Genomic DNA, 25,059 nt, shown 5'->3' with positions numbered 1-25,059 from the left:
TTTCAATGCAGCTAGAGCGATTCGGACCGAGAAAGCGACGATTACCCCATTAATTTGAGCGAGGATGAAAGATTTGTGGATGAGGAACATTAGAGTTAAGGACTAGAATGCAGACATATCTTTTTTCGCTCTGACCGTAACTTAGGTACAAGCTGGCTCATTGGATTCCACTCTCTCTCCTTTTTCTATTGTGGATCACAGATTTGTATTTTAAACCACCTCGGATACTATGTCCTCTTAAAAATGAAAGTCGAGAACACAAAATGGACATTCACAGTGACTTTTATCTCCACGACAATACATCGACGAAACACTTTAGCTACGGAGCTAACGTGATAGCATCGTGCTTAACTGCATATAGAAACAATATAAATAAATCCCTGACTGGAATGATAGACAGAAGATCAACAATACTATTAAACCAGGGACATGTAAATACACGGTTAATGCTTTCCAGCCTGGCGAAGTTTAAAAATGCTGTTGCTAACGGCGCCATTGAAGCTAACTTAGCTACGGAGCTAACGTGATAGCATCGTGCTTAACAGCATATAGAAACAAAATAAATAAATCCCTGACTGGAAAGATAGACAGAAGATCAACAATACTATTAAACCAGGGACATGTAAATACACGGTTAATGCTTTCCAGCTTGGCGAAGCTTAAAAATACTGTTGCTAACGACGCCATTGAAGCTAACTTAGTATAACGGGACCTCACAGAGCTATGATAAAAACATTAGCGCTCTACCTACGCCAGCAAGCCCTCATCTGCTCATCAACACCCGTGCTCACCTGCGTTCCAGCGATCGACAGAAGGACGAAGGACTTCACCACGATCATCTGTGCGGTCAGTGGCTAGCGTCGGCTAGCGCGTCTGCTATCCGAGTCAAAGTCTTCCTGGTTGTGTTGCTGTAGTCCGCCGCTAATACACCGATCCCACCTACAACTTTCTTCTTTGCAGTCTTCATTGTTCATTAAACAAATTGCAAAAGATTCACCAATACAGATGTCCAGAATACTGTGGAATTTTGAGATGAAAACAGAGCTATTTTGTATTGTATTCAATGGGTTACCGATACTTCTGTTTCACTGGTTACGTCACACGCATACGTCATCATCCAAAGACGTTTTCACCCGAAAGTTTAGCGGGAAATTTAAAATTGCACTTTATAAGTTAACTATCAGACTGCGTGGTCGGTAGTAGTGGGTTTCAGTAGGCCTTTAATGATGACTTGACATTAAATGATTACATATGGCACCTTTAATATTGTCCTTTAAAGGCCTACTGAAATGATTTTTTTTATTTAAACGGGGATAGCAGATCTATTCTGTGTGTCATACTTGATCATTTCGCGATATTGCCATATTTTTGCTGAAAGGATTTAGTAGAGAACGACGACGATAAAGATCGCAACTTTTGGTATCAGACAAAAAAAAGCCTTGCCCCTACCGGAAGTAGCGTGACGTAGTCAGTTGAACATTTCCGCAAAGTTCCCTATTATTTACAGTGATGGCGGCCAGAAGTGAAAGCGATTCGGACAGAGAAAGCGACAATTTCCCCATTAATTTGAGCGAGGATGAAAGATTTGTGGATGAGGAAAGTGCAAGTGAAGGACTAGTGGGGAGTGGAAGCGATTCACATAGGGAAGATGCTGTGAGAGGCGGGTGGGACCTGATATTCAGCTGGGAATGACTATAACAGTAAATAAACACAAGACATATATATACTCTATTAGCCACACAACCAGGCTTATATTTAATATGCCACAAATTAATCCCACATAACAAACACCTAGGTGTTTGCTATGCTAGCTCCTAGCTCCTAGCTCCCGTCCATATAACCAGCCAATACAATTCAAACACCTGCACAACACACACAATCACTCAGCCCAAAGGACCGTTCACCTAACCCAAGTTTCATAAAGCTTATATATTTACCCAAAGTTACGTACGTGACACGCACGTACGGGCAAGCGATCAAATGTTTGGAAGCGCGCGGGTGGGACCTGATATTCAGCTGGGAATGACTACAACAGTAAATAAACACAAGACATATATATACTCTATTAGCCACAACACAACCAGGCTTATATTTAATATGCCACAAATTAATCCCGCATAACAAACACCTAGGTCAGGGGTCGGCAACCCGCGGCTCCGGAGCCGCATGCGGCTCTTTGACCACTCAGCGGCTCAGCTACATACTTGCCGACCCCCCCAATTTTCCCAGGAGACCTATGGATCTCAGTTTCTCTCATAGATAAGTCCCAGGGAAAATGTAATCCTATTTACACTCTAATTACTAAATAAAGGGAGTGCCCTAATTGCACTGCAGTAATTGTCCTCTATAGCATTTACAAACAGCGTGCCAGCCTGGCCACATGTTGTATGTTGCTTTTACTTGCACACATAGGAGACAGCAAAGCATACTTACTCACCAGCCACACAGCTTACACTGACGGTAGCCGTATCAAACAACTTTAACATTGTTACGTTACAAATATGCGCCACACTGTGAACCCACACCAAAAAAGAATGAAAAACACATTTCTGGAGAACATCCCACCGTAACACAACATAAACGCAACACAACCAATACCCAGAATCCAGTGGCGTGCGGTGAGGTTAATGTCTGGTGAGGCACGACTGCATTATCACAGTCAGATTTACAAACATATGAACCTGCAGTGCAGGTGTACCTAATGTTGTGTCCCTGCGGTCGTTCGCGGCTCCTGCAGCGCGAGCATTGTTGTTTTTGCACTTTTTGGCTTCTTGTTAAGTGACTTTTTTTTGGGTGGATTCTGTCTTGCACGTGGAGGGTTTGGGTGTGGGCTTTGGTTGGTGTGGCGCTCCCGTCGGGCGATGCATTCTGCGGCGGAGGTGCTTGGCACCAGGCGGCAGGGTTATGAGACGAGCCTCCAGTTTTATGATCGCTCAGCACAAGAAATACGTTACACACATACAGTTGTTGACAAGATACACTGTACATTATATACCTCAGCTAACTAAACTATGGAAATGTATACCGTAATTTCCGGACTATAAGCCGCTACTTTTTCCCCTCGTTCTGGTCCCTGCGGCTTATACAAGGGTGCGGCTTATATACGGCCTGTTCTTCTCCGACACCGACGAAGAGGATTTCGGTGGTTTTAGTACGCAGGAGGAAGACGATGACACAATGATTAAAGACTGACTTTTCATATACCGGTAGGCTGGTTATTTTGATAACGTACAGGCGAGCACTTTGTATTACTTTGCACCGTTGTATTATTTGTACTCTGCACGAATGCTGTTCGCCATGTCAAAGATGTGAAAGTTTGATTGAATGATTGGAAGATTTATAGTTAATAAATGGGACGCTTTGCGTTCCCAAACAGTCATCTCTGTCCCGACAATCCCCTCCGTGGTAGCAGGAACCCCTATATACTACGCTAATTACACATCAAAACCCTGCGGCTTATAGTCGGGTGCGGCTTATATATGGAGCAATCTGTATTTCCCCCTAAATTTAGCTGGTGCGGCTTATAGTCAGGTGCGGCTTATAGTCCGGAAATTACGGTAATATAATTCATATAGCAATACAGTCTCACTGCACAGCAGGCCAGCAGTTAGCCGAGTCATTGCGCACAATCCATGTTGAGGCACAAATCAGTGACGTGCCTCAACTGGCTGCTGATCACCGCACCGTCTCTTCTCTGTATTTGAACGGCAAATGTGAAAATAAAAATAAAAATAATCTAAAACTGGTGAAGTTACATGGAAAATAACTTTAGTATAATTACTGGATACATATAACAATTTAATTAATTTTTTTTTCTTTTTACTTTCTTTTTTCTTTCCATGATGGCAGGTGAGGCCGTGCCGTGCTTCCCCTGCCTCTAGTGACGGCACGCCACTGCCAGAATCCCATGCAGCCCTAACTCTTCCGGTCTACATTATACACCCCCGCTACCACCAAATCCCCCCACACATCAACCCCCCCTCTCCGTGCGTTGGTTGAGCGGAAGAGTTAGGGCTGCATGGGATTCTGGGTATTGGTACCGTCAGTGTAAGATGTGTGGCTGCTGAGGTAGTACGCCTTGCTGTCATTTACGTGAGCAAACTGAAACTGCATTCTACATGTGGTAGAGCAGGTACACTTTTTGGGCAGGCTGTAGAGGGCGCCAAAAGCAGTGTCATCACGCCCTGATATTCGGGAGTCTCCCGGGAAAAATGAGAGGGTTGGCAAGTATGACGCTATCAAGTGGCATTCATTCAAAACTCGCGGGCCGCACTAACATCAAATTTCCACATTAAAGTGCGTGCCGGTGCGTGTGTCAGAGACCCCTGGGTAACATAGCACAAAGCATTTAAACTTTGTATGCGGTGTTTTTCATTTTACATTTTTTTTTGTGGCTCCCATTATTTTCTTTAATTTGTGAAACTTGCCAAAATGGCTCTTTGAGTGGTAAAGGTTGCCGACCCCTGACCTAGGTGTTTGTTATGCTAGCTCCTAGCTCCCGTCCATATAACCCGCCAATACAATTCAAACACCTGCACAACACACACAATCACTCAGTCCAAAGGACCGTTCACCTAACCCAAGGTTCATAAAGCTTATATATTTACCCAACGTTACGTATGTGACACGCACGTACGGGCAAGCGATCAAATGTTTGGAAGCGCAGCTGCGTACTCACGGTACCGCGTCTGCGTCTGTGTATCCAAATCAAAGTAATCCTGGTAAGAGTCAGTGTCCCAGTTCTCTACAGGCGTCTGTGTATCGAAGTCAAAGTCCTCCTGGTAAGAGTCTCTGTTGTCCGAGTTCTTCGATCTTGACTGCATCTTTCAGGAATGTAAACAATGAAACACCGGCTGTGTTGTGTTGCTGACTTCCCTCGCAAAATACTCCGCTTCGCACCGACAACTTTCTTCTTTGCTTGCTCAGCTTCTTTCTCCATAATGCAATGAACAAATTGCAACAGATTCACCAACACAGATGTCCAGAATACTGTGGAATAATGAGATGAAAACAGAGCTATTTTGTATTGGCTTCAATGGTGTATCCATACTTCTGTTTCACTGGCTAGGTCACGCGCATACGTCATCATCCAAAGACGTTTTCAACCGGAAGTTTAGCGGGAAATTTGAAATTGCACTTTATAAGTTAACCCGGCCGTATTGGCATGTGTTGCAATGTTAAGATTTCATCATTGATATATAAACTATCAGACTGCGTGGTCGGTAGTAGTGGGTTTCAGTAGGCCTTTAAATATATTATAAATGGTTACTAAAATGTGAGGAGTTTAGTCACTTTTGTGAGATAGAGTAAATGGTGACTATACCAAGTTTTAATGTTCAAAGCAAAAAATCAGAATTTTAAAAACCACCTACTTCCCCTCACAGATTCGTGTGGATGGGAACAATGAACGCAGCGTGCAGCATTCCTCAGGAGGGAGAGGAGGGTCATCTTCATCACAAGGTGGCATCAGTGCCAGCGGTGAGGGCCCGCCACGCAATCATCACCGGCCCATCAGAGACCGAGGGATGAAGAAGGAGAAACAGGACGCTCCCCCACTGGTGAACGGAGTGTCGTAGATACGCCACTGGAGGACCTTCTCTCTTTGACACATATACTCAGAAAGAACACACATCCTCTCACACAAACACATCAATAACACAAAACACAACCAGTCATTAACCATCCACAGTTATCCCCCTCCCCCCCCAACACACTTTTTTTTTTTTAGACAGAAGGTTCCATTCCATCATAAGAGGCTTATTGTAGTGAAGACTGCTGCTGGTCTTCTTTGTCAGCGAACTGCACACTACAGTGTCAGTGCAGTGTCGAGGGCTGGTCTGGGACAAAATGGATGTTTTTCTCTTGCAGTGAGAAAACAATGAAGCCTCCCGACCAGCAAACCTTCTGTCGAAACACATCTAACATTCAGTTAAATGCACCGCTTCTCCTTTACTAGCGCATTAAGCAAGATGGTGACGCTGTGCATGCGAGCCTTCACTGTCTCCGCTTCTTGAAGTTTAGTACTTGTACTTCAACTTACTCGAACATTTTCCATGTGGTTAGGGCACAATGAGGGCAGTCTGTTTGACATGCTTGGGGATCAAGGGAAGGGGCTTCTGTCCTCAACTCTGGAAGAGTTAGGTGGTAAAGTATGGGCAATATCTTACTTGACACATCAATTTCAGCTTCTGTAATTGCTTGTATTGTATTAAACTTGCAAAGAATTGTAATAAGTGACACACATACTAACAAAATGACCCTTTGTCAGATTGTCATCCTGCAGCAGGGTAAGTGTGTGTTTAAGACCCAGTGTTGGACATCTAATCCACACACTTGTCTTTGCTCCACCACCTGAGCGTGATTTTACATTAGGCTCCTTTTGTTAGGCAGGGCAACATGAACACTTCCCAACTAATTTTCCCTGCTTAGATCGGTAGGCCCCTGTTCTCTGTGGACAACAGTTAACAGCACACAGCTGAAGTTGTGAACTTCAGTGTTGGAGAAAATCAGAGGGCTGGAATCCAACATAACAAATCATGGATTTCATAATGTCATGGTAGAAAAAACCTTTTACTGAGTTAAAGCAGGAGATATTTTTAGACTTAACCTCTAGGATCTGTTCTTAGTCCTAATAGCCTTGTCGAATAAACCACCCCTCGTTCTGTGATTTAGGTTGGAGTAGGTATTTTTTGGTGGCTCTCATCAAGAGTCACACACATATTGTTTTGTCCCCAATTCCAACAAGAAGTGTTTTCAGTTGGCTTGTTTTTGTAGATCAAATCAGTCTCCCAATGTGTATGAGCCAACATAAGTCCACGGCACAGTTGTCACAATCATGAAAGTGGCATGAATTCCTGTTTTGATTCTTCATTTTACATTTAGCTTAACTGTTTAGAATCGTGTGTGTGTACATAGTACATTAGAATTGTAAATTACAACCAGTCATTACGTCGAACAAATTGTGTCAACATGTTTATGGCGTCAATCATTAACGATCAATTTGGATGCCACTTTTTCTGTTTGACATGGTGGCTGATGCTATTCAGCCGTCAGTTACTATGTTCCTGCGATATATGTAACACATCCTGGTGTGCGAATGTGTGTGTGCGGGTGTAACCGTAAAGTTAACTAAAACTTTTCAAGCCACAGCATAAACTCTTTTGGATCCTTAAAGGGGACCAATGAACATTCTACTGTACATTTAACACAACTCCTTTTGGTCTAGATATTATCAAATATGCTTTGGTGTACATTTTGCATAAATCATTCTTCACAGTCATATTTATAACCCATATTTTGTGTCCGATGCCCCATCCTTTCCAGTATCATTTATCTCATCAAAATGTACACAGTTATATACTGTATATCTTGAAGATGAACAATACCACTATTTGTTTTTAAGTCATGCTCAGAAGTAAACTTCATAAACAATATATAGATTTGCCGGTCACAGCATTAGGTACACCTGCCCACTCAGAGATAATAAAAGAAACACAGCATTTACCCTACCCTACATGCTGCACGTTGGTAAAAATAATATTTTATAAAGTGGTAATGTCACAATGTTGCTGTCTTTCATTGGAGTTTAGGAGCTTATCCAACTTGTACTTAGTGGACCATGTTGACAAAACAGTCCCGTGTTGGGTACAAATAAATATGGATGTATATATTTTAAAGACATCAGAGCAGGCAAGTTATCATAAAAAGAGAAGAACTAACGCTGGAGGCTCCAGACATCAGCATTAAAGAGCAGAGCAGAGAGCATGAACTAGAAATGCCCACATTAGTATATCCGTCAATCTGTGATGTCACAAATGGCCCATTGTTTAAAACAGCGTTCAGAGGCATCTACAACTGTCTAAGCTCACGTCCAAATGAATGAACCTTATGATATGACGCTTTGACATTGTTTCACCCTAGTATCCCACATTGTAACAACTTGTCTAAGTCGGAAAAGAGGAACATCATTATCGGCCCCCTGTAATGTTGAGTCAGATTCACAGCTCCTGAGGCTTTTAATAGGATGTTTTTATCTCTGTGCCTTGGATTTATGCTATTGTTTGGCTCTTTCACAAGCACTGACTGCTTGGTATTTTATATTTAGACCTTTGCAACACTAGTTTCTGATTTTCTCCTCCCACAAGTCTTAGTGTCTGGTCTCATGGTATGTATTTCAATACTCGCTGTGCTTTTTTTCTGAGGCCAGTATTTCCTTGCCACTGTGCTTATTTTGTCAGAAGTATGGAATAATGGTGGTTTATTTCTCCCTAGTCCTTTACATTCTAACCGCAGCCTAGCTGCATTTTTACAATTAGCCTTTTCTGCAAAGCATCCAAAAGCGATTCTAGTAGAAATAACCTTTTTACTATCCATAGAACATCAAATAAATTGTGTTGTTTCAAGAGAGGGAGAGAGAGAGAGGGGTGGCATACTGTATATAATGATGTCATTTTTTTGTTTGAGGAAAAACTATTTGTAATATTGTTTCAAATGTGCACTTATCCTAATTTTCTCTCTTTTTTGCTGTTTGATATCAGTTGAATGCTAGATCTCTTGATAATAAACTTGCTGTAAAAAGTATCCTCCACAGCAGGGTTGAGTGACATTGATAGTGAAATGTTTAAAAGTGTGTTAGAATATAGGGGAAAAACGGAAACAAATGTTCCAAAGACTGTCGATTGTTGCAGTCCATTTACCATCGATCAGACGATGACTTAAAAATCTCAAATATTCCAGCCGGTGTCAACCCTTGGTTATTTGTGACTATGGCTTTGACAAGCAAACGTTTTCGCTCGTTCCCAGTCAGCTAAATACTCAAATATTGTCAGGAATTGTAACAATATGGCAATTGGACTTTTCTTATTTGTTGTTGAGTTGTTCAGTTCTCAATTTTAGATATGGCGTCTCTAGTGAATGCCGTCACAATAGTGTTGACAATGGCTGGCAAATGGTTGTCCTTCTTACCAGTAGGTCATTGGCCTGGCTGGTAGAAAAAAACATTTGTCTCATTCCACGGGAGTGTGGATACAAGCAATCTTTGGGGGAGAGATATAAGCAGACAATAAACAACCACCTCTGTTTCAAGGGGGACACAACACTATTGCGACTACCCACCGGGGACATAAATATGAAAGGTGGATTGTCCAACAAACAAGAAAAGTCCAGTTGCCGCCATTCAACCTTTGTGTATTAACATGATCTGGATGACTTAGAATCTTATTGTGTTAAAAACTCATTTCCCAAAAATGTCTTGGGTTTCCATTCCAATATTACATAGTGTTTAACTGAATCAATAATGTAACAAAGATATTCCTCCAGTTTTCTAATAGATGAATAGCTGTCCACATGTAGATCTAGTAAGCCAGCACTCTGGAATAATACTGCGGTTCACAATAACCGTGACATTACCAACACTTCTTTCACACCCAGGAGAACGGTTTAAGTCACTATGCTGCAACTGATTTACTGTACGGTTGGACTCCAGCCTTAATATATGATACACTTTGTAAAACCTGATGTCAGCTTTACTGCAACAGAATGAGTTGAATAGATTTGTGTGCATTGTTTTGTTTTAGTTGATAATACTAACAAATGGTGTTGCAAAAAAGGTTTGTACTATAGTAACAAAGAAAAAAATACGTTAAGGAGAAGGCGAGGAAACTGTTGCATGCTGCCCATTTATTGTAAAGAACCGGAGGGAAGTATCTGTGGAAATTGATTCAATTTAAAGAAAGGAGTTTTATAGCATTCAATATTGAGGATGAGTACATGTTACCACGGTCAATTGAAGAAACTGAAAGTAATGGTGATACTTTCAAAGCAGTTTAAGCTTGGAAGTTTCAACAAAAGCTGTCATTTCCTATCGATAGGTTTTTGCATAACAATTGTACATAAATGATGCCACTTAACTAAAAGTTGCAGCATGAATTGGAAGTCCAATGGCTGTCCACTTCCTAATAAAAACAAACGTTTTCACAGGACTACCATGAAGTAAACTGGACATGACTTTTATCACCTATCGATGCATTGCAGTTTTAATGAGTCGATTTTGTACAACAAGGTTGAAAGATTCAATTGACAGTAGGACTAAAAACGGTTCTCTAAAGGTTAGTTTGTATGAATGTATGTCAATGGTGTCAACCTACTAAGTGTACCTTCAACATTTCTAGGGAGTCAATTTTTTTACCCGCGACTCACTGCAAGCCGATTTCGATAATTTTGGGTTAGATTAAAAAAAAAATGTCTCAGATGTGAAGAAATGACTGATCTACAAACATGAGATAACGTGTAAACATTTGGGTGGACGATGTTAAAAGATGATTTTTAAGAAAACAGATGGATAATGACATGATTTGGTGTTGAAATATGACCATGCACCTCTGTCACATGTTGCATTTAACCACATGTTTCATGTGCAATCAGCGCAAGACGACCAACGTTGACTTTTTGTCGTTGCAGCAAATGGTTCTTCTACTCTCATTCCACAATGTATTAATGCAACAGAAGTTAACTAGACACATTTTTTGTCTGTTTTAACACCAGAGCGTCAGGAAGAAAAAAACAGATGCATAGAAAATGTGTACATACTTTAACCAGGGTAGTCTAAAAAGCTGTAAATCTTGTGAGCACTTTTGGGCATTTTTGTTTCTTTCCCTTTGTAAATACTACTAGCATTTCAGGTGTCTGGGTTTACATGTCTGGTTATAGTGCAATATATTTTGTATGCAAGCAGTTTCAATAAATAAAGGTTGATCTTCTGATAACTGCCTGGCCTTTGAATTCAACAGCTAGTTCACAAAGATAAAGACATTTTAACACTTTGAAAAACCATGGTGTCACGGCCCGGGCGCATGCCAATGCGCACTAATCGGTGCGCTCTAATGAGCGCACCTCCAGGAATACTCTTCCAGGAGCGCGCCAGGCGCGTGTCCGTCCTGCTGCAGCCAGCAGCTGCAATCAGTCACCGGCACTCAATGCACCTGGCGCTAATGAGAGGTCCTGCCTTCAAAAGCCTGCTCAACCTGATATCCGGCGCCAGAACGTAATTCATCTGTTGGAGTACTCTAAGTGATATCCTAGCTCTATGCAACCTTGCTCTCTCTCCCGTCGTGTTTGATTGGTCCCGTGTCTTCCTTTGTCGTCCTTTTAGTAGTCTGCCTTCGTTCCACATGACGAGCTGTGCGTCTCGTCTGCTCCTGTGATTCCCTGTTGTTCCCTTCTGGTTCTCTGGCTGCCCCTATTGGATTCTCGACCTCCCGCTTGGACACGGACCTTCTATGCCCCGCTTAGCCCCCGACTTCCTGCTTGCCTCACGGACATTTGAGCCAACCTTTCTCCCCTGGACTTCCCCACCTCTCGTTCAACACTCCAGGTAACACTCATTAATTCATACACATATTCTCACACCTTACACACTCTTGGATTTTGGTCACACTCCATTTTCTAGTTGATTTAGTATATTATTGTTTGATTATTATATATATATATATAGAGTGTATATATATAATAAATACATAGAGCTTTACTACCCCTTGTGGTCTGTGCCGTCAACTCCCTCTCAGTACATAACACATGGCCTTTCATGACAACAATGCCTTGTGCTTTTTATTAACAATGTTTATGTCCAGTTTATTCATGAACGGACTATTTATTCTGTTCTTTTTTTGCTTTTAACCAATTTATGTTTATCATATATCCTGTACTGATCTATTATTGCACGATCCCCAGGCATGGGGTCTTTGTGGGTTCCCTCTGTGTACTCCAGCTTCCTCCCACCTCCAAAGACATGCACCTGGGGATAGGTTGATTGGCAACACTAAATTGGCCCTAGTGTGTGAATGTTGTCTATCTGTGTTGGCGATGAGTTGGCCACTTGTCCGGGGTGTACCGCGCCTTGCGTGCGAATGCAGCTGGGATAGGCTCCAGCCACCCCCGAGAGGGACAAGCGGTACAAAATTGGCTGGATGGATGTATTTCTGTCCACTTTTACTCCTTTAATTGTTGTTAGTTAATTAAAAGACATAATTTATACTGTTATATTTTAATTACAAAAATATATATTTTTCATTTTCCATTGCAATTTTATTACTGATTAAGCTACCTAGTTTATTTACAATAACACTTGTTTTAATATTTTCTTTTACTATTACAAATTGTCATCTGGTACATATTAAACACAGGAAGTGAGCAAATCAGTAATTGCTAAGATATGGTAAAGACTAAGCTCCTTTTAGACATGTTGAAATGTGCAATTGTATGTGATGTACCCCATTGTAACTTTTTCAAGCATGTTAAAAATAAACTAAACCAATGTTAAATGCAGCGAATAATTTCGCCACACCTAGTGTGTGTGTGGCAATCATTGGTACTTTAACTTTATTACAATCTGTTTGAAATATGTATGAATGAAGGGCTGTGTTGAAGGGGAACTACTTTTTTTTGGAATGTTGCCTATCGTTTACAATCATGATGAGAGACAAAAAAACAAATGTTTTTTTTTTTTCCATTTTCTAACATATAAAAAATCGCTTCGTTCTTGGTGGCTAGCAATGCAGCTAATGGGAGCAATCAATTCTACCACTAAATCGCTTCAAAATGCATTCAAAAACCGTCAACAATACTTCATTTACGTTCCGTAACGTGTATAATAAACAAGCTGTAGCGACATTGTTATTGGGCTCCTGTCGCTGTACCGCATCTGCTGTTCTAGCTTGGGCTAACTTTCACTTTATTCTTAATCTGTCCTTAGGTCATATAGAAACTTATTGTTTTAAATGGGTCTCCATTTTATTTTTTTATTATTATTACATCAGAGTCTGTGTATTTTATTGTACTGTTTCTGGCTGATGTTGGTGCTGTCTAACTTAACTTTTTATTGACTTTGTTGAATACACCTGCAGATGGGACAAAACAATCTGGCACATTTACATTTTATATGTTCATTAATGTGCATTGTCCAAAGTAAAAAAAACATAACAAATATTACAAATGGCGATTTCCTATCAGGAGTTTTAATATACATTAATGAAACAAGCTTATCACTGTGTCCAGTAGGACAGGCGGAAGTTAAGTTGGAGAAAATACACTTTTTTAAATAAATTATTTAATGTTTTTGTGCGGCCTGGTACCAAATGTGTCACTGACCGGTACCGGTTTTCGAACCAATGGTTGGGGACCACTCATCAAATTAATTAGAATCTCATGGCATCAGAGGATTGGTCTTTAACTGGATGAGAAGCTACTGAACTAACATGAAGCAATTAGTGAAGCTAGGCAAAGACACTTGAATATATCTTGCGGCATACCAAAAAGATCAATACTGGGACCAAATTGTTCGATTTCTATTTAAACCACATTTGTAAAGTTACAAAGGACCTAAAGTTAGTAGTATTATCAGACTACCCAACTGTGATTTGTCCAGGAGAGAAAAACAAAGAAGATAATACAAATAACAGAATATATGAATAAATTAAAAACATGGTTTGACAAAAACAGACTATCTTTCAATCTCAGTAAAACTAAAATAATAATATTTGGTAAGAAAGTCCAACACAAATACAAATAGTCGGAGTAGACATTGAAAGGGTCACAAAAATCAAATTTTGGGGAGTAATAATAGATAATAAAATTAACTGGAAATCTCATGTAAAAAATATACAACATAAGGTGGCAATAAAAATGTCTACAATGAATACATAAAAAAATGTTCTGGACCAGAAATTACTCTGTGTGTGTATATATATATATATATATATATATATATATATATATATATATATATATATATATATATATATGAAATGTGGGGAAATAACTACAAATAATACGGTCAGTTAGAATAATACATAATGTTGGATATAGATAACACTCAAACCATTTATTTATTGAATGAAAAATATTACATTCAATGACTTGGTGCATTTGCAAACAACTAAAATGATGTACAAAGCAAACTATAATCTGCTACCCTAGAATTTACAACAATTCTTCTCAACAAAAGAGGAAAAATATAACCTTAGAGAAACAAGCCTTTGTATGCACGTCCAACACTTAAAACCTTTAATATCAGTATGTGGTTTTAAATTATGGAATATATTAAGCAAATAAATCAAACAATGTACTAGTATGATCCACTTTAAGAAAGTTTACAAAGTACAAGGAAGAAGAATCCTGACAAACATCTTGAACCTTGTTGAAAATGAGATCATTTTATTCATCTCACGTGACTCATAACTCACTTAACTATTTATTTACTTTATGTATTTACTCACTCATTCACATATTTATTTGTTGTGCTACAGATTGAGTACAAACAAATGTGTTAGAAATTGCTATGATACAAAAAGGGGTAGGATCAAATAATCTCTGCTTCTTCCTACCCCTTTTCGGACATGTTGAAATGAGAAACTGTAAATGTATCATATTGTAATTGTAAGTAGCTAGCCTGCGTTGGCGTCCTTCTCCGGCAAAGCTGATCGTGACAGTATGCATGTTGGAAATAAACTAACATCATAACCAGATGTGTTAAATGTAGATTACAATCATCACAGGTCCATGAAATTGGTTCATTCTACCTTTTCTGTGATTTCTTCCTGTGTTTCACATAATAAAATCCTAGATAAAAATAGACTATGGATTAGGGCTGTCAAATAATTAAATTTTTAAAATCTGATTAATCACAATTTCAAATTTGGATGTATCATCATTTTTCACCGTTGATTACTCACTTGCATATTTTAAATTAAGAAAAAAACCAAAACAATTTTGGACACAAATGCAATTTTATTGTCTGAATGTCTTACAGGAACATTTATTTGTTTAAAAATTGCTAACAGTTTTATCTAAAATCCAGCCAGAGTGAATGGAATTTATCCCAGCTGACTTGTGTGCTTTATTCTTCGTGGTTGTATTAAATCCTCTGCTCATTATTCACAGTAGCAATGTGTTCTTTACCTTTCAGCCTTTTCAGGTGCACAGTGCAAAAGGCATCATTGGGAGGGAGTGTCACTATTTTAAAAAAAAACATCATCTTTATGTGTTCAGTGTGATGAGTGCAATGTTGATTAAACACCATATGGGGGCGTTGTAGTGCAATGTTGACTAAACACCACATGGGGGCGTTGTAGTGCTGTGTGGCTTCACTGCCATACCATGAACCCCCTGTGGAGATATAATGTCTGTATTTGCAACTCACTGGAAAAATAGTACTAATAATGATAATAATAATAATGTTGTTATTGCTACAAATAACCCTGTCGGGAGGCCTGCAATTGGAATTTAATGACATATTTATAACAGTGCTTTATTTTTCTCGCCATGTTTCTCAACACTAACTCATCTTGCAATTTGTGCTTTGAATCTCATTGCTTTGTATTCCCTTGGCTCCTTCTCTCCAGTCACTCAGTGTCTGACCTAGTTTTGGACAGCCTCCACACACACACACACACACACACACACACACATTCTTGTATTTGTTACCTTATTGAAACCTGCGTAAAATGCCTCCCTCTTTAGGACCACCCTTTCTGGATGTGTAAAGATTTGTATTGTATTTGTATGCACATATAAAAAAGCTTGTTGTGAACAATGAGTTGGAATTTCACAAGAAAAAGGTCTCAATTTCACAAGAAAAACTTGGAATTTTGGCAGTATTATAATAAAAGTCGTCATTTTACTCAACGCAAGTCAAAATTTTACAAGAAAAGCTGAAAATCTGTGCAATATTATGATAAAAGTTGGAATTTTATTCAATAAGTCGCAATTTTACAGGAAAAGCTTAAAATGTTGGCAATTTTATGAAAAGAGTCGTAATTTTACTCGACAAAAGTCACAATTTTATAAGAACATTTTTAAAATTTGGCAATATTATAATCAGAATTTTACTTGGTAGAATTATGACATTTGTCATAATTTTACTCAAAAATTGTCACTATTTTACAAGAACAACAAAAAAATTGGCAATATTGTGATAAAAGTCAGAATTTCATAAGACAACTGTCACCATTTTGTATTAAAAAATAATCATTTTACATTAAAAAAAAATCATTTTATGAGAAAATATTGCAATATTACAGAAACAGAAGGAATATGAGAAATTGTTCCCAATTTTATAAGAAAAAAGTTGACACATTGTGAGAAAAAGACTGCCTTTAGTTAATTTATTGTTTTTGTTTTTTTGTTTGCTTGTAATTGTTTTTTAATCTTCATTATTTACTTTATTACAGTATGTCTATACATATTTATTAATTTTTTTAAATTAATTTTGGCCTAAGGGGGTGCATTTAAATTTCTTACACACACTTTTTATTTCATATGTTGACTAGAGGGGGAGCACTTTTAAAAGCGACACACAGTCAATTTGAAAAATCTCTCCTTTTTGGGATCACCCTCATTTTGATAGATTTCACCACCAGGAAATCTATCAAATGAGACCTTCTCTAATAGATGCAATGGTTTTCCGTATTGGGACCATAATTTTGGTCCTAACTTGTTCACCGGTCCTCATATGGAAGGCACTTTTCCGTGTTGATGTCTCAAGAAGGGTAGAAATACAAGAACACACACACACATGCACACACACTGAGTAAACACAGTGTGTGATGCTTAAAACACTAGACAGTATGGTATTTTTTGTGTAAAGTTGAAACAATGATTGAATTGTGGCCACGCTTCTTGCATTCTGAGGTGAAACAAACCACAAAACAACACAGCTCAGAATCTTAAAATTCTGCTGTGTCCAATGAGAAATGATTGTCTCCTCCTCTCGTCCTCTCTTTAGGAGCCTTCTGTTTGTACTTGCTGAGTGTGATGCAGAGCAGTGCTGGCATGTTGCCTTGCGTAGACCACACCAAAATACACGCACACACACACTGCAACACACACTCCAAAACAAAGACACGTAGGCTACACCCACTGCCTACGGCACATCTTTAAATATTATTCAGTCCGCATTTAGACTTGCAGCGTCACTCTGCAGTCGTCTTAAAAACAGGCACGCTTTTTGCGTGGGCGACAGTGATGTCACACAAAGGAGTCACAGTTTTAGAGGGCCCGCCACCACACATGCTGAGTGAGACATTGGGACCATCTGGTCAATCATTTCTCAAGGCGAGGCGTAAACAGTAAAACGTGCTGCTGGGCACGTGTAGCAGCAAGTGCACCATGGTTGTGCAGTGAGGACGGTGGGACACTAACACTTAATGGCACACTTGGTCTTTCACACAAGGCATGAGCACAATTGTCTAAAGGAGTTGCTATTTAGTTTTAGGAAGTGTAAATAATTAATCCCATATTGGGACACTTCGGCTTGCTTAAGGAAGTCGGTCTTTTATTTTCCCAGCAACACATTTACTAACCTGGTTAAAGCGACATAGGATGGATATAACCATCACATACAGAACTTAACACCAAACATATAATACATAAACAAGAACAAGAAAGTTTGATCATATTACGCCTATACTGGCTCACCTGCACTGGCTTCCTGTGCACTTAAGATGCTATTTTAAGGTTTTACTACTTACGTATAAAATACTAAACGGTCTAGCTCCATCCTATCTTGCTGATTGTATTGTACCATATGTCCCGGCCAGAAATCTGCGTTCTAAGAATTCTGGCTTATTAGTGATTCCCAAAGCCCCCCAAAAAAGTCTGCGGGCTTTAGAGTGTTTTCTATTTAGGCTCCACTACTCTTCAATGATCAAATCAAATCAAATCAACTTTATTTATAAAGCACATTTAAAATTTACCACAGGGGTAGCCAAAGTGCTGTACAATGGGCAGGTTAAAAATAATACGAGAACCGAGCAAACACAACACAAACAGAAGACGATAAAAAAAAAAAATAAAAAAAAAACAAAACATAAAAACAGGTTCACAGCAGGTGTATTATGGGGCGCCATTGCAGGATGGGTATCACTCAGTGTTAAAAGCCATGGAATAAAAGTATGTTTTTAAGAGAGATTTAAAAACAGGAAGAGAGGAGGCTTGTCTAACACTAAGAGGTAGGTCGTTCCAGAGCTTGGGAGCAGCAGCGGCGAAAGCTCTGTCACCTCTAAGCTGAGATGCTACCTCAGTGGAAGCATTTAAGTCCCATCTAAAAAAACTCATCTGCATACTCTAGCCTTTAAATAGACCCCTTTTAGACCAATTGGTCTGCCGTCTCTTTTCTGCTCGGCACAGATTTGGCGACCACAGATGATGCGCTAGCTGTCCAAAGTCGGGACCCAGGGTGGACCACTCATCTGTGCATCAGTTGGGGACGTCTCTGCGCTGCTGACCTGTCTCCACTCAAGATGATCCCCTTCTGGCCCCACTATGGACTGGACTCTCACACTATTATGTTAGATCCACTATGGACTGGACTCTCACACTATTATGCTAGATCCACTATGGACTGAACTCTCACACTATTATGTTAGATCCACTATGGACTGGACTCTCACACTATGTTAGATCCACTATGGACTGGACTCACACTATTATGCTAGAGTCACTCAACGTCCATTGCACTGGTCACCCGGGGGGATCCCCATATCTGCGGTCCCCTCCAAGGTTTCTCATTGTAATTCCATTGGGTTTGAGTTTTTCCTTGCCCTGATGTGGGATCTGAGCCAAGGATGTCGTGGCTTGTGCAGCCCTTTTAAAGGCCCACTGAAACCCACTACTACCGACCACGCAGTCTGATAGTTTATATATCAATGATGAAATCTTAACATTGCAACACATGCCAATACGGCCGGGTTAGATTAGTAAAGTGCAATTAAAAATTTCCCGCGAAATATCCTGCTGAAAACGTCTCGGTATGATTATGTCTGCGCGTGACGTCACGGATTGTAGCGGACATTTTGGGACACCATTGTGGCCAGCTATTAAGTCGTCTGTTTTCATTGCAAAATTCCACAGTATTCTGGACATCTGTGTTGGTGAATCTTTTGCAATTTGTTTAATGAATAATGGAGACAGCAAAGAAGAAAGCTGTAGGTGGGGAGCGGTGTATTAGCGGCCGGCTGCAGCAACACAAACACGTAGCCGGTGTTTCATTGTTTACATTCCCGAAAGATGACAGTCAAGCTTTACCATTGGCCTGTGGAGAACTGGGACAAGAGAGACTCTTACCAGGAGGACTTTGAGTTGGATACGCAGACGCGGTACTGTGAGTACGCAGCTGCGGCTTCCAAACATTTGATCGCTTGCCCGTGCGTGCGTGCCGCTATGTGCATGTCACGTACGTAACTTTGGGGAGGTGAACGGTATTTTGGGCTGTAGGATTGAGTGTGTTGTGCGGGTGTTTGATTTGTATTGGCGGGTTATATGGACGGGAGGGGGGAGGTGTTTGTTATGCGGGATTAATTTGTGGCATATTAAATATAAGCCTGGTTGTGTTGTGGCTAATAGAGTATATATATATATATGCCTTGTGTTTATTTACTGTTTCAGTCATTCCCAGCTGAATATCAGGTCCCACCCGCCTCTCACAGCATCTTCCCTATCTGAATCGCTTCCACTGCCCTCTAGTCCTTCACTCTCACTTTCCTCATCCACGAATCTTTCATCCTCGCTCAAATTAATGGGGAAATCGTCGCTTTCTCGGTCCGAATCGCTCTTGCTGCTGGTGGCCATGATTGTAAACAATGTGCAGATGTGAGGAGCTCCACAACCTGTGACGTCACGCTACTTCCGATACAGGCAAGGCTTTTTTTATCAGCGACCAAAAGTTGCGAACTTTATCGTCGATTTTCTCTACTAAATCCTTTCAGCAAAAATATGGCAATGTCGCGAAATGATCAAGTATGACACATAGAATGGACCTGCTATTCCCGTTTAAATAAGAAAATCGCATTTCAGTAGGCCTTTAAAACACTCGTGATTTAGGGCTATATAAATAAACTTTGGTGATTGATTGAACTATGAGTTAGCAGAACACGCAATTTCCTACTTCCCGCAAGGCATGCTGGGTACTTCCCCTCGCACAACAATAGCTTTATCAACCCTTTGTTAGAAACAATTAAACATCTAATTTCTCTGGTACAAGTATTCCTGCAACGAGTTTACTTTCGCAAAGCCAAATGATCTCCAGTAATCACACAAGGTGGGTCTTTCCTTGTATTAGGTAATTTACAAAAGGTAAACATGGTAGGCTATAGACTACTAGGGACTAGTAGCTACACAACAGCTGAGCACATTATAGCACACAAGCTAGACATACGTAATAATTGACTTTAATTTAACAATATTGGGGCAGCACGGTGGAACAGGGGTTAGTGCATGTGCCTCACAATAGAAGGTCCTGGGCTCGGGATCTTCTTGTGTGGAGTTTCCATGTTCTCCCCGTGACTGCGTGGGTTCCCTCCGGGTACTCCGGCTTCCTCCCACCTCCAAAGACATGCACCTGGGTATAGGTTGATTGGCAACACCAAATTGGCCCTAGTGTGTGAATGTTGTCCGTCTGTCTGTCTGTGTTGGCCCTGTGATGAGGTGGCGACTTGTCCAGGGTGTACCCCGCCTTCCGGCGAATGCAGCTGAGATAGGCTCCAGCATCCCCCGCAACCACGAACAGGACAAGCGGTACAATATAGTAGTCTATAACAACATTTGTAAACTATTTACAAATGTTGTAAATAGTTGCAAATTACTTGCACATACAAAGTCTCCAAGGCAGAAGCGTATCAGAAAGTATCCAGTAACAAACGTGTCTGCATCATTCAACGTTCAGACAGTATCAAGTAACAAACATGTCCACATCATTCAACTTCCTGCGTCATGTGTTTAATTTAAAGAATTATTGTGACCACTCGTGTCGCCAAAACACAAATTAACACTCCATTTCAAAAGGTTAGGTAAGTGTTTTTCATACATACTATTCTTTTCTGTTTGACTAATTTCAGTTGATGAAACCTTTTCCATTTTCTAATAAAATACAATTATGTACAATGATTTTTGATGATAATGTATTGGATTATAATTGGTATCGGCCAACACTCAAGGTTCCAATATCGGTCTTGTATCGTAAGTGAAAAAGTCGCATGGCGACACCCCTAATATGTATTGTACAGTCGTCCCTCGTTTATTGCTTTTAATTGGTTCCGGACATGACCGCTATAAATGAATTTCCGCAAAGTAGTAATCATTAATTACAAATCTAATATTTTCAAACTCATCTGTATACTCTAGCCTTTAAATAGACCCCCTTTTAGACCAGTTGATCTGCCGTCTCTTTTCTGCTATGCACAGATTTGGCGACCACAGATGACGCGCTAGCTGTCCAAAGTCGGGACTTGCGCAAAGTAGGAATCATTAATTACAAATCTAATATTTTCAAAGCTAGACTTAGCTTTTGCAACAATATGAGAGCCCTTGAGTCATGACTTCGGTCAGCCTTACACTCTTTTAACCCAATAAAGTCATGCTGCCTGAGGCTGAGCCCATCAGAGGCCACAATACCTAACAGCACACTCTGAATGGTTGGGTGTTATCTAGTGGCCAATGCCAATATTGAGGATTTTTCTTCATTTAGCCAGTTTTATGCTTGAAATGCTTGATTTAGGACCAAAACAGAATATGCATTTTATTTTATGTAAAGAGCGTATAATAGCGCTGTCAGAAATAGGGGTGGACACACACCAACAGCATTGGGCTAAAAGAATGTATAAACCGTCTAAATTCCAGCATAAAGGTTAGATTTTGGGCAACAAACCACAAAGATGTAATATTATCGTAGAGTGCATCTAGAAAGTATTTTCAGCGTTTCACTTTTTCAACATTTTATGTCACAGCCTTATTCCAAAACGGAATTAATTTATTTCTGTCCCTTAAAATATTAGAGAATGGCCCCATAATAATGCAAACAGTTTTATTTATGTTTTTAAATTTTTGTCAATTTACTAAAAATTCAAATTCACATGGACATACATATTCACTGCCTTTTACTCAGTAATTTGTTGATGCACCTTTAGCAGCAATTACAGCCTCAAGTTTTGTTTTTAATACGATGCCACAAGCTTGGTACATCTATCTTTGGCCAGTTTTGCCCATTCGTCTTTGCAGCACCTCTCAAGCTCCACCAGGTTTTGGTGGGAAGCACTGGTTTTCATCCAGGATGTCTCTGTACATTGCTGCATTCATGTTTCCTTCTATCCTGACTAGTCTCCCAGTTCCTGCCAATAAAAACATCCCCACAGCATGATGCTGCCACCACCATGCTTCACAGTATGGATGGCATTGGCCTGGTGATGACCCCTGCGTGGTTTCCTCCAAACATCATGTCTGGCATTCACGCCAAAAAGTTGAATCTTTGTCTCATCAGACCAGAGAATTTTGTTTCTCGAGGTCTGAGTCTTTCAGGTGCATTTTGTCAAACTTTTTTTTACTAAGAAATGGCTTCCGTCCGGCCACTGTAGCATACAGGCCTGATTGTTGGATTGCTGCAGAGATGGTGGTCCGTCTGGAAGGTTCTCGTCTCTCCACAGAGGAATGCTGTAGCTCTGACAGAGTGACCATCGAGTTCTTGGTCACCTCCCTGACTAGACTAAGATGACTGCAGTAATGTACAGAGACATCATGAATATAAACCAGCGCTTCCCACCCAATTTGATGGAGCTTGAGAGGCGCTGCAAAGAGGAATGGGCAAAACTGCCCAAAAATAGCTTGTGGCATCGTATTAAAAAAAACTTGAGGCAGTAATTTCTGCCAAAGGTACATCAACAAAGTATTGAGCAAAGGCTGCGAATACTTATGTTACTTGTGTTTTATTTTATTTTTTATTTTTTTGCAGAATTAAAAAAAAAACTTTTTTTTATTTTATTTTTTTATTTTTGTAGAATTATATAAAAAAAACTTTTCATATTTTAATTATGGGGTATTGTTTCTAGAATGTTGAGGACAAAGGCTGTGACATAAAAACATTTGCTAAAAGTAAAGCACTATGAATACTTTTCCTGATACACTGCATATAAATGAAAGAGTTTGAGAATGTTAATATTGTCAGCAGAGTCAATATTGAACAACGAATGATACGTGATAATAACTTTTAACCTCATAAGCATTTACATCAGAGTTCAGCCTAAAAGTGTACATTTTTATTAAGTGTATAATTTCACTCAACTGACTTGGGTTAGTTTCATTGCAGTGTGCATATTTTTTTTTTGTAAAAAACACAAATCTATTTATTTTCTTAAAAATATATATAGTTGTGGCTTAGCACCGATGCCAGAATCACCCGTGCAATCCATTCAGTCATCCAGTGTGACCTGGATCTCCTGCAGCACTGAGCTCCAGGGAGCAACCAGGAGCTCCATTTGATGCAGTCACAGAGGGAGCCTGCTGCTCAAACTGCTCTTGGGGGCCCTCTGGTGGCCAGGATAATTACAGTAAGCTGACAGTACAATGTCCTGCTTCTTTCTTAGGAGCCCATTCCATTTTGGGACATACGACCTGGAATTTTCTGAGTTGACTTGAAATAGCAAGAAACAGCAAACATGGGGAAAATAGATCAAACTATGATGAATAAGTTGAAATGTTGCTATTACACACTATATTTAACACCGTGGCATATCAATGCTGAATTGCTTTTAACCAGTGTGTACAATTTAAAATTTAAAGGGGCCACAAATCCACATATTTTTCCTTATGTGTATAATAACTGTTTCATGGACAAAAAACTGTTTGATAATGGATTTTCCAATTTTATCCAATTATATTCAATCCTCATCTTTACTGTTAGTGTAGTTAAAAAAAAGTTAAAGTACCACTGATAGTCACACACACACTGGGTGTGGTGAAATGACCCTCTGCATTTGACCCATCCCCTTGTTCCATCCCCTGGGAGGTGAGGGGAGCAGTGAGCAGCAGCGGTGGCTGCGCTCGGGAATCATTTTGGTGATTTAACCCTCAATTCCAACCCTTGATGCTGAGTGCCAAGCAGAGAGGCAATGAGTCCCATTTTTATAGTCTTTGGTATGACTCGGCCGGGGTTTGAACTCACGACCTACCAATCTCAGGGCGGACACTCTAACCACAAGGCCACTGAGCAGGCGGTATTGAATTTGAGAGTTTCGGCCAAGAGGAGAAGAATGCAAATTACCCAGTATGTATTATTTACATAAACGTACTATACTAAACACTTTACATGAGCAGTGTACTGTAGTTACTATTTGAATAGCTCCTCTAATGCTGACAACGTTGACCCTTACTTAATGGTTCTGGACCTAAAAATGATATCTACATGTAAAACTCCCCCCCAAAACAGACACAATATTGATTTAATGCTTGTTTTCTAACGAGTTTCAGCACATTTCGGATTGCCCACTTCTAGCTCCAAAATGTGGACCGGCCTACGTCAGCCTGCTGACCTCACCTGCAAAAGACTGGAGACAATTTCGTATTGTGTAGTAAGTATCATTTTCATCCCGAATCATGTTATTTTCTCAAAGTATTTGAAGGAATGACGAAATATGTCTGCCAGATATCATTGTCTCTGTAGCAATACAACTAAAGAAGGGGTCATCTTGCATACATTTCCAAATGATGGAATTTTAGGAAAGTATGGACCCCTCCAGTCAAATTGACCCGTGCAAAATGGGAAGAACCAAGCAAGAGAAGTGTAATTTGAATGATTGTGATTTTGGTCAGAAGTTAGAAAGTTGGGAAACATTTGTCAGACTTAAGCCATATGTGATTCCAAAAATCAAGAGAAAGACTGAGTCAGAACCTGCGAAAAAACAAAGAAAGAAGAACAGACCTGGCGATCAAAAGCAATAGAGAAAGAAGGTAAGCCGCTCGTATTCTATTTTGTGTCCTCTTCTACTGATGTTCTCCACAAAGTGCTCAAAAAGCATGAGGAAACACAGTGTCTATATGGAAGTGAGACGGAAGAGCAGGGAAGTCCGGAAATGGCGATTGTATTTATAATGTTAACTGTCATATCCATTTTGAAGTAATCATGGACCAGGGCGACACAAACATGCAATTAGGTGATCAAAAATTGTTTTTGATACTTTCATCCGCACTGTGTATGCCAGGAAATGGGCTCCAGTTCTGTAGATGACGTCAAATCAAGAAGGT

General features: G+C 39.9%; 1 protein-coding gene across 1 annotated transcript in view; it reads left to right on the top strand.

Moving 5' to 3' along the window:
- fmr1 (fragile X messenger ribonucleoprotein 1) overlaps positions 1-10,753 on the top strand; it is a 54,472-nt gene extending 43,719 nt beyond the window's left edge. Inside the window, exon 15 of the mRNA XM_062045403.1 lies at positions 5,385-10,753. Coding sequence (XP_061901387.1) covers positions 5,385-5,576 — 192 coding nt within the window. The 3' untranslated portion in view covers positions 5,577-10,753. The remainder of the gene's footprint in view (positions 1-5,384) is intronic.
- The last annotated feature ends 14,306 nt before the right edge of the window (positions 10,754-25,059 follow it).

Source organism: Entelurus aequoreus, linkage group LG04 (assembly GCF_033978785.1).
Source record: "Entelurus aequoreus isolate RoL-2023_Sb linkage group LG04, RoL_Eaeq_v1.1, whole genome shotgun sequence".
Taxonomy (NCBI): Eukaryota; Metazoa; Chordata; class Actinopteri; order Syngnathiformes; family Syngnathidae; genus Entelurus; species Entelurus aequoreus.
The sequence above is the reverse complement of the archived record's forward strand: the minus strand, read 5'-3'. Positions and strand labels throughout refer to the sequence as shown.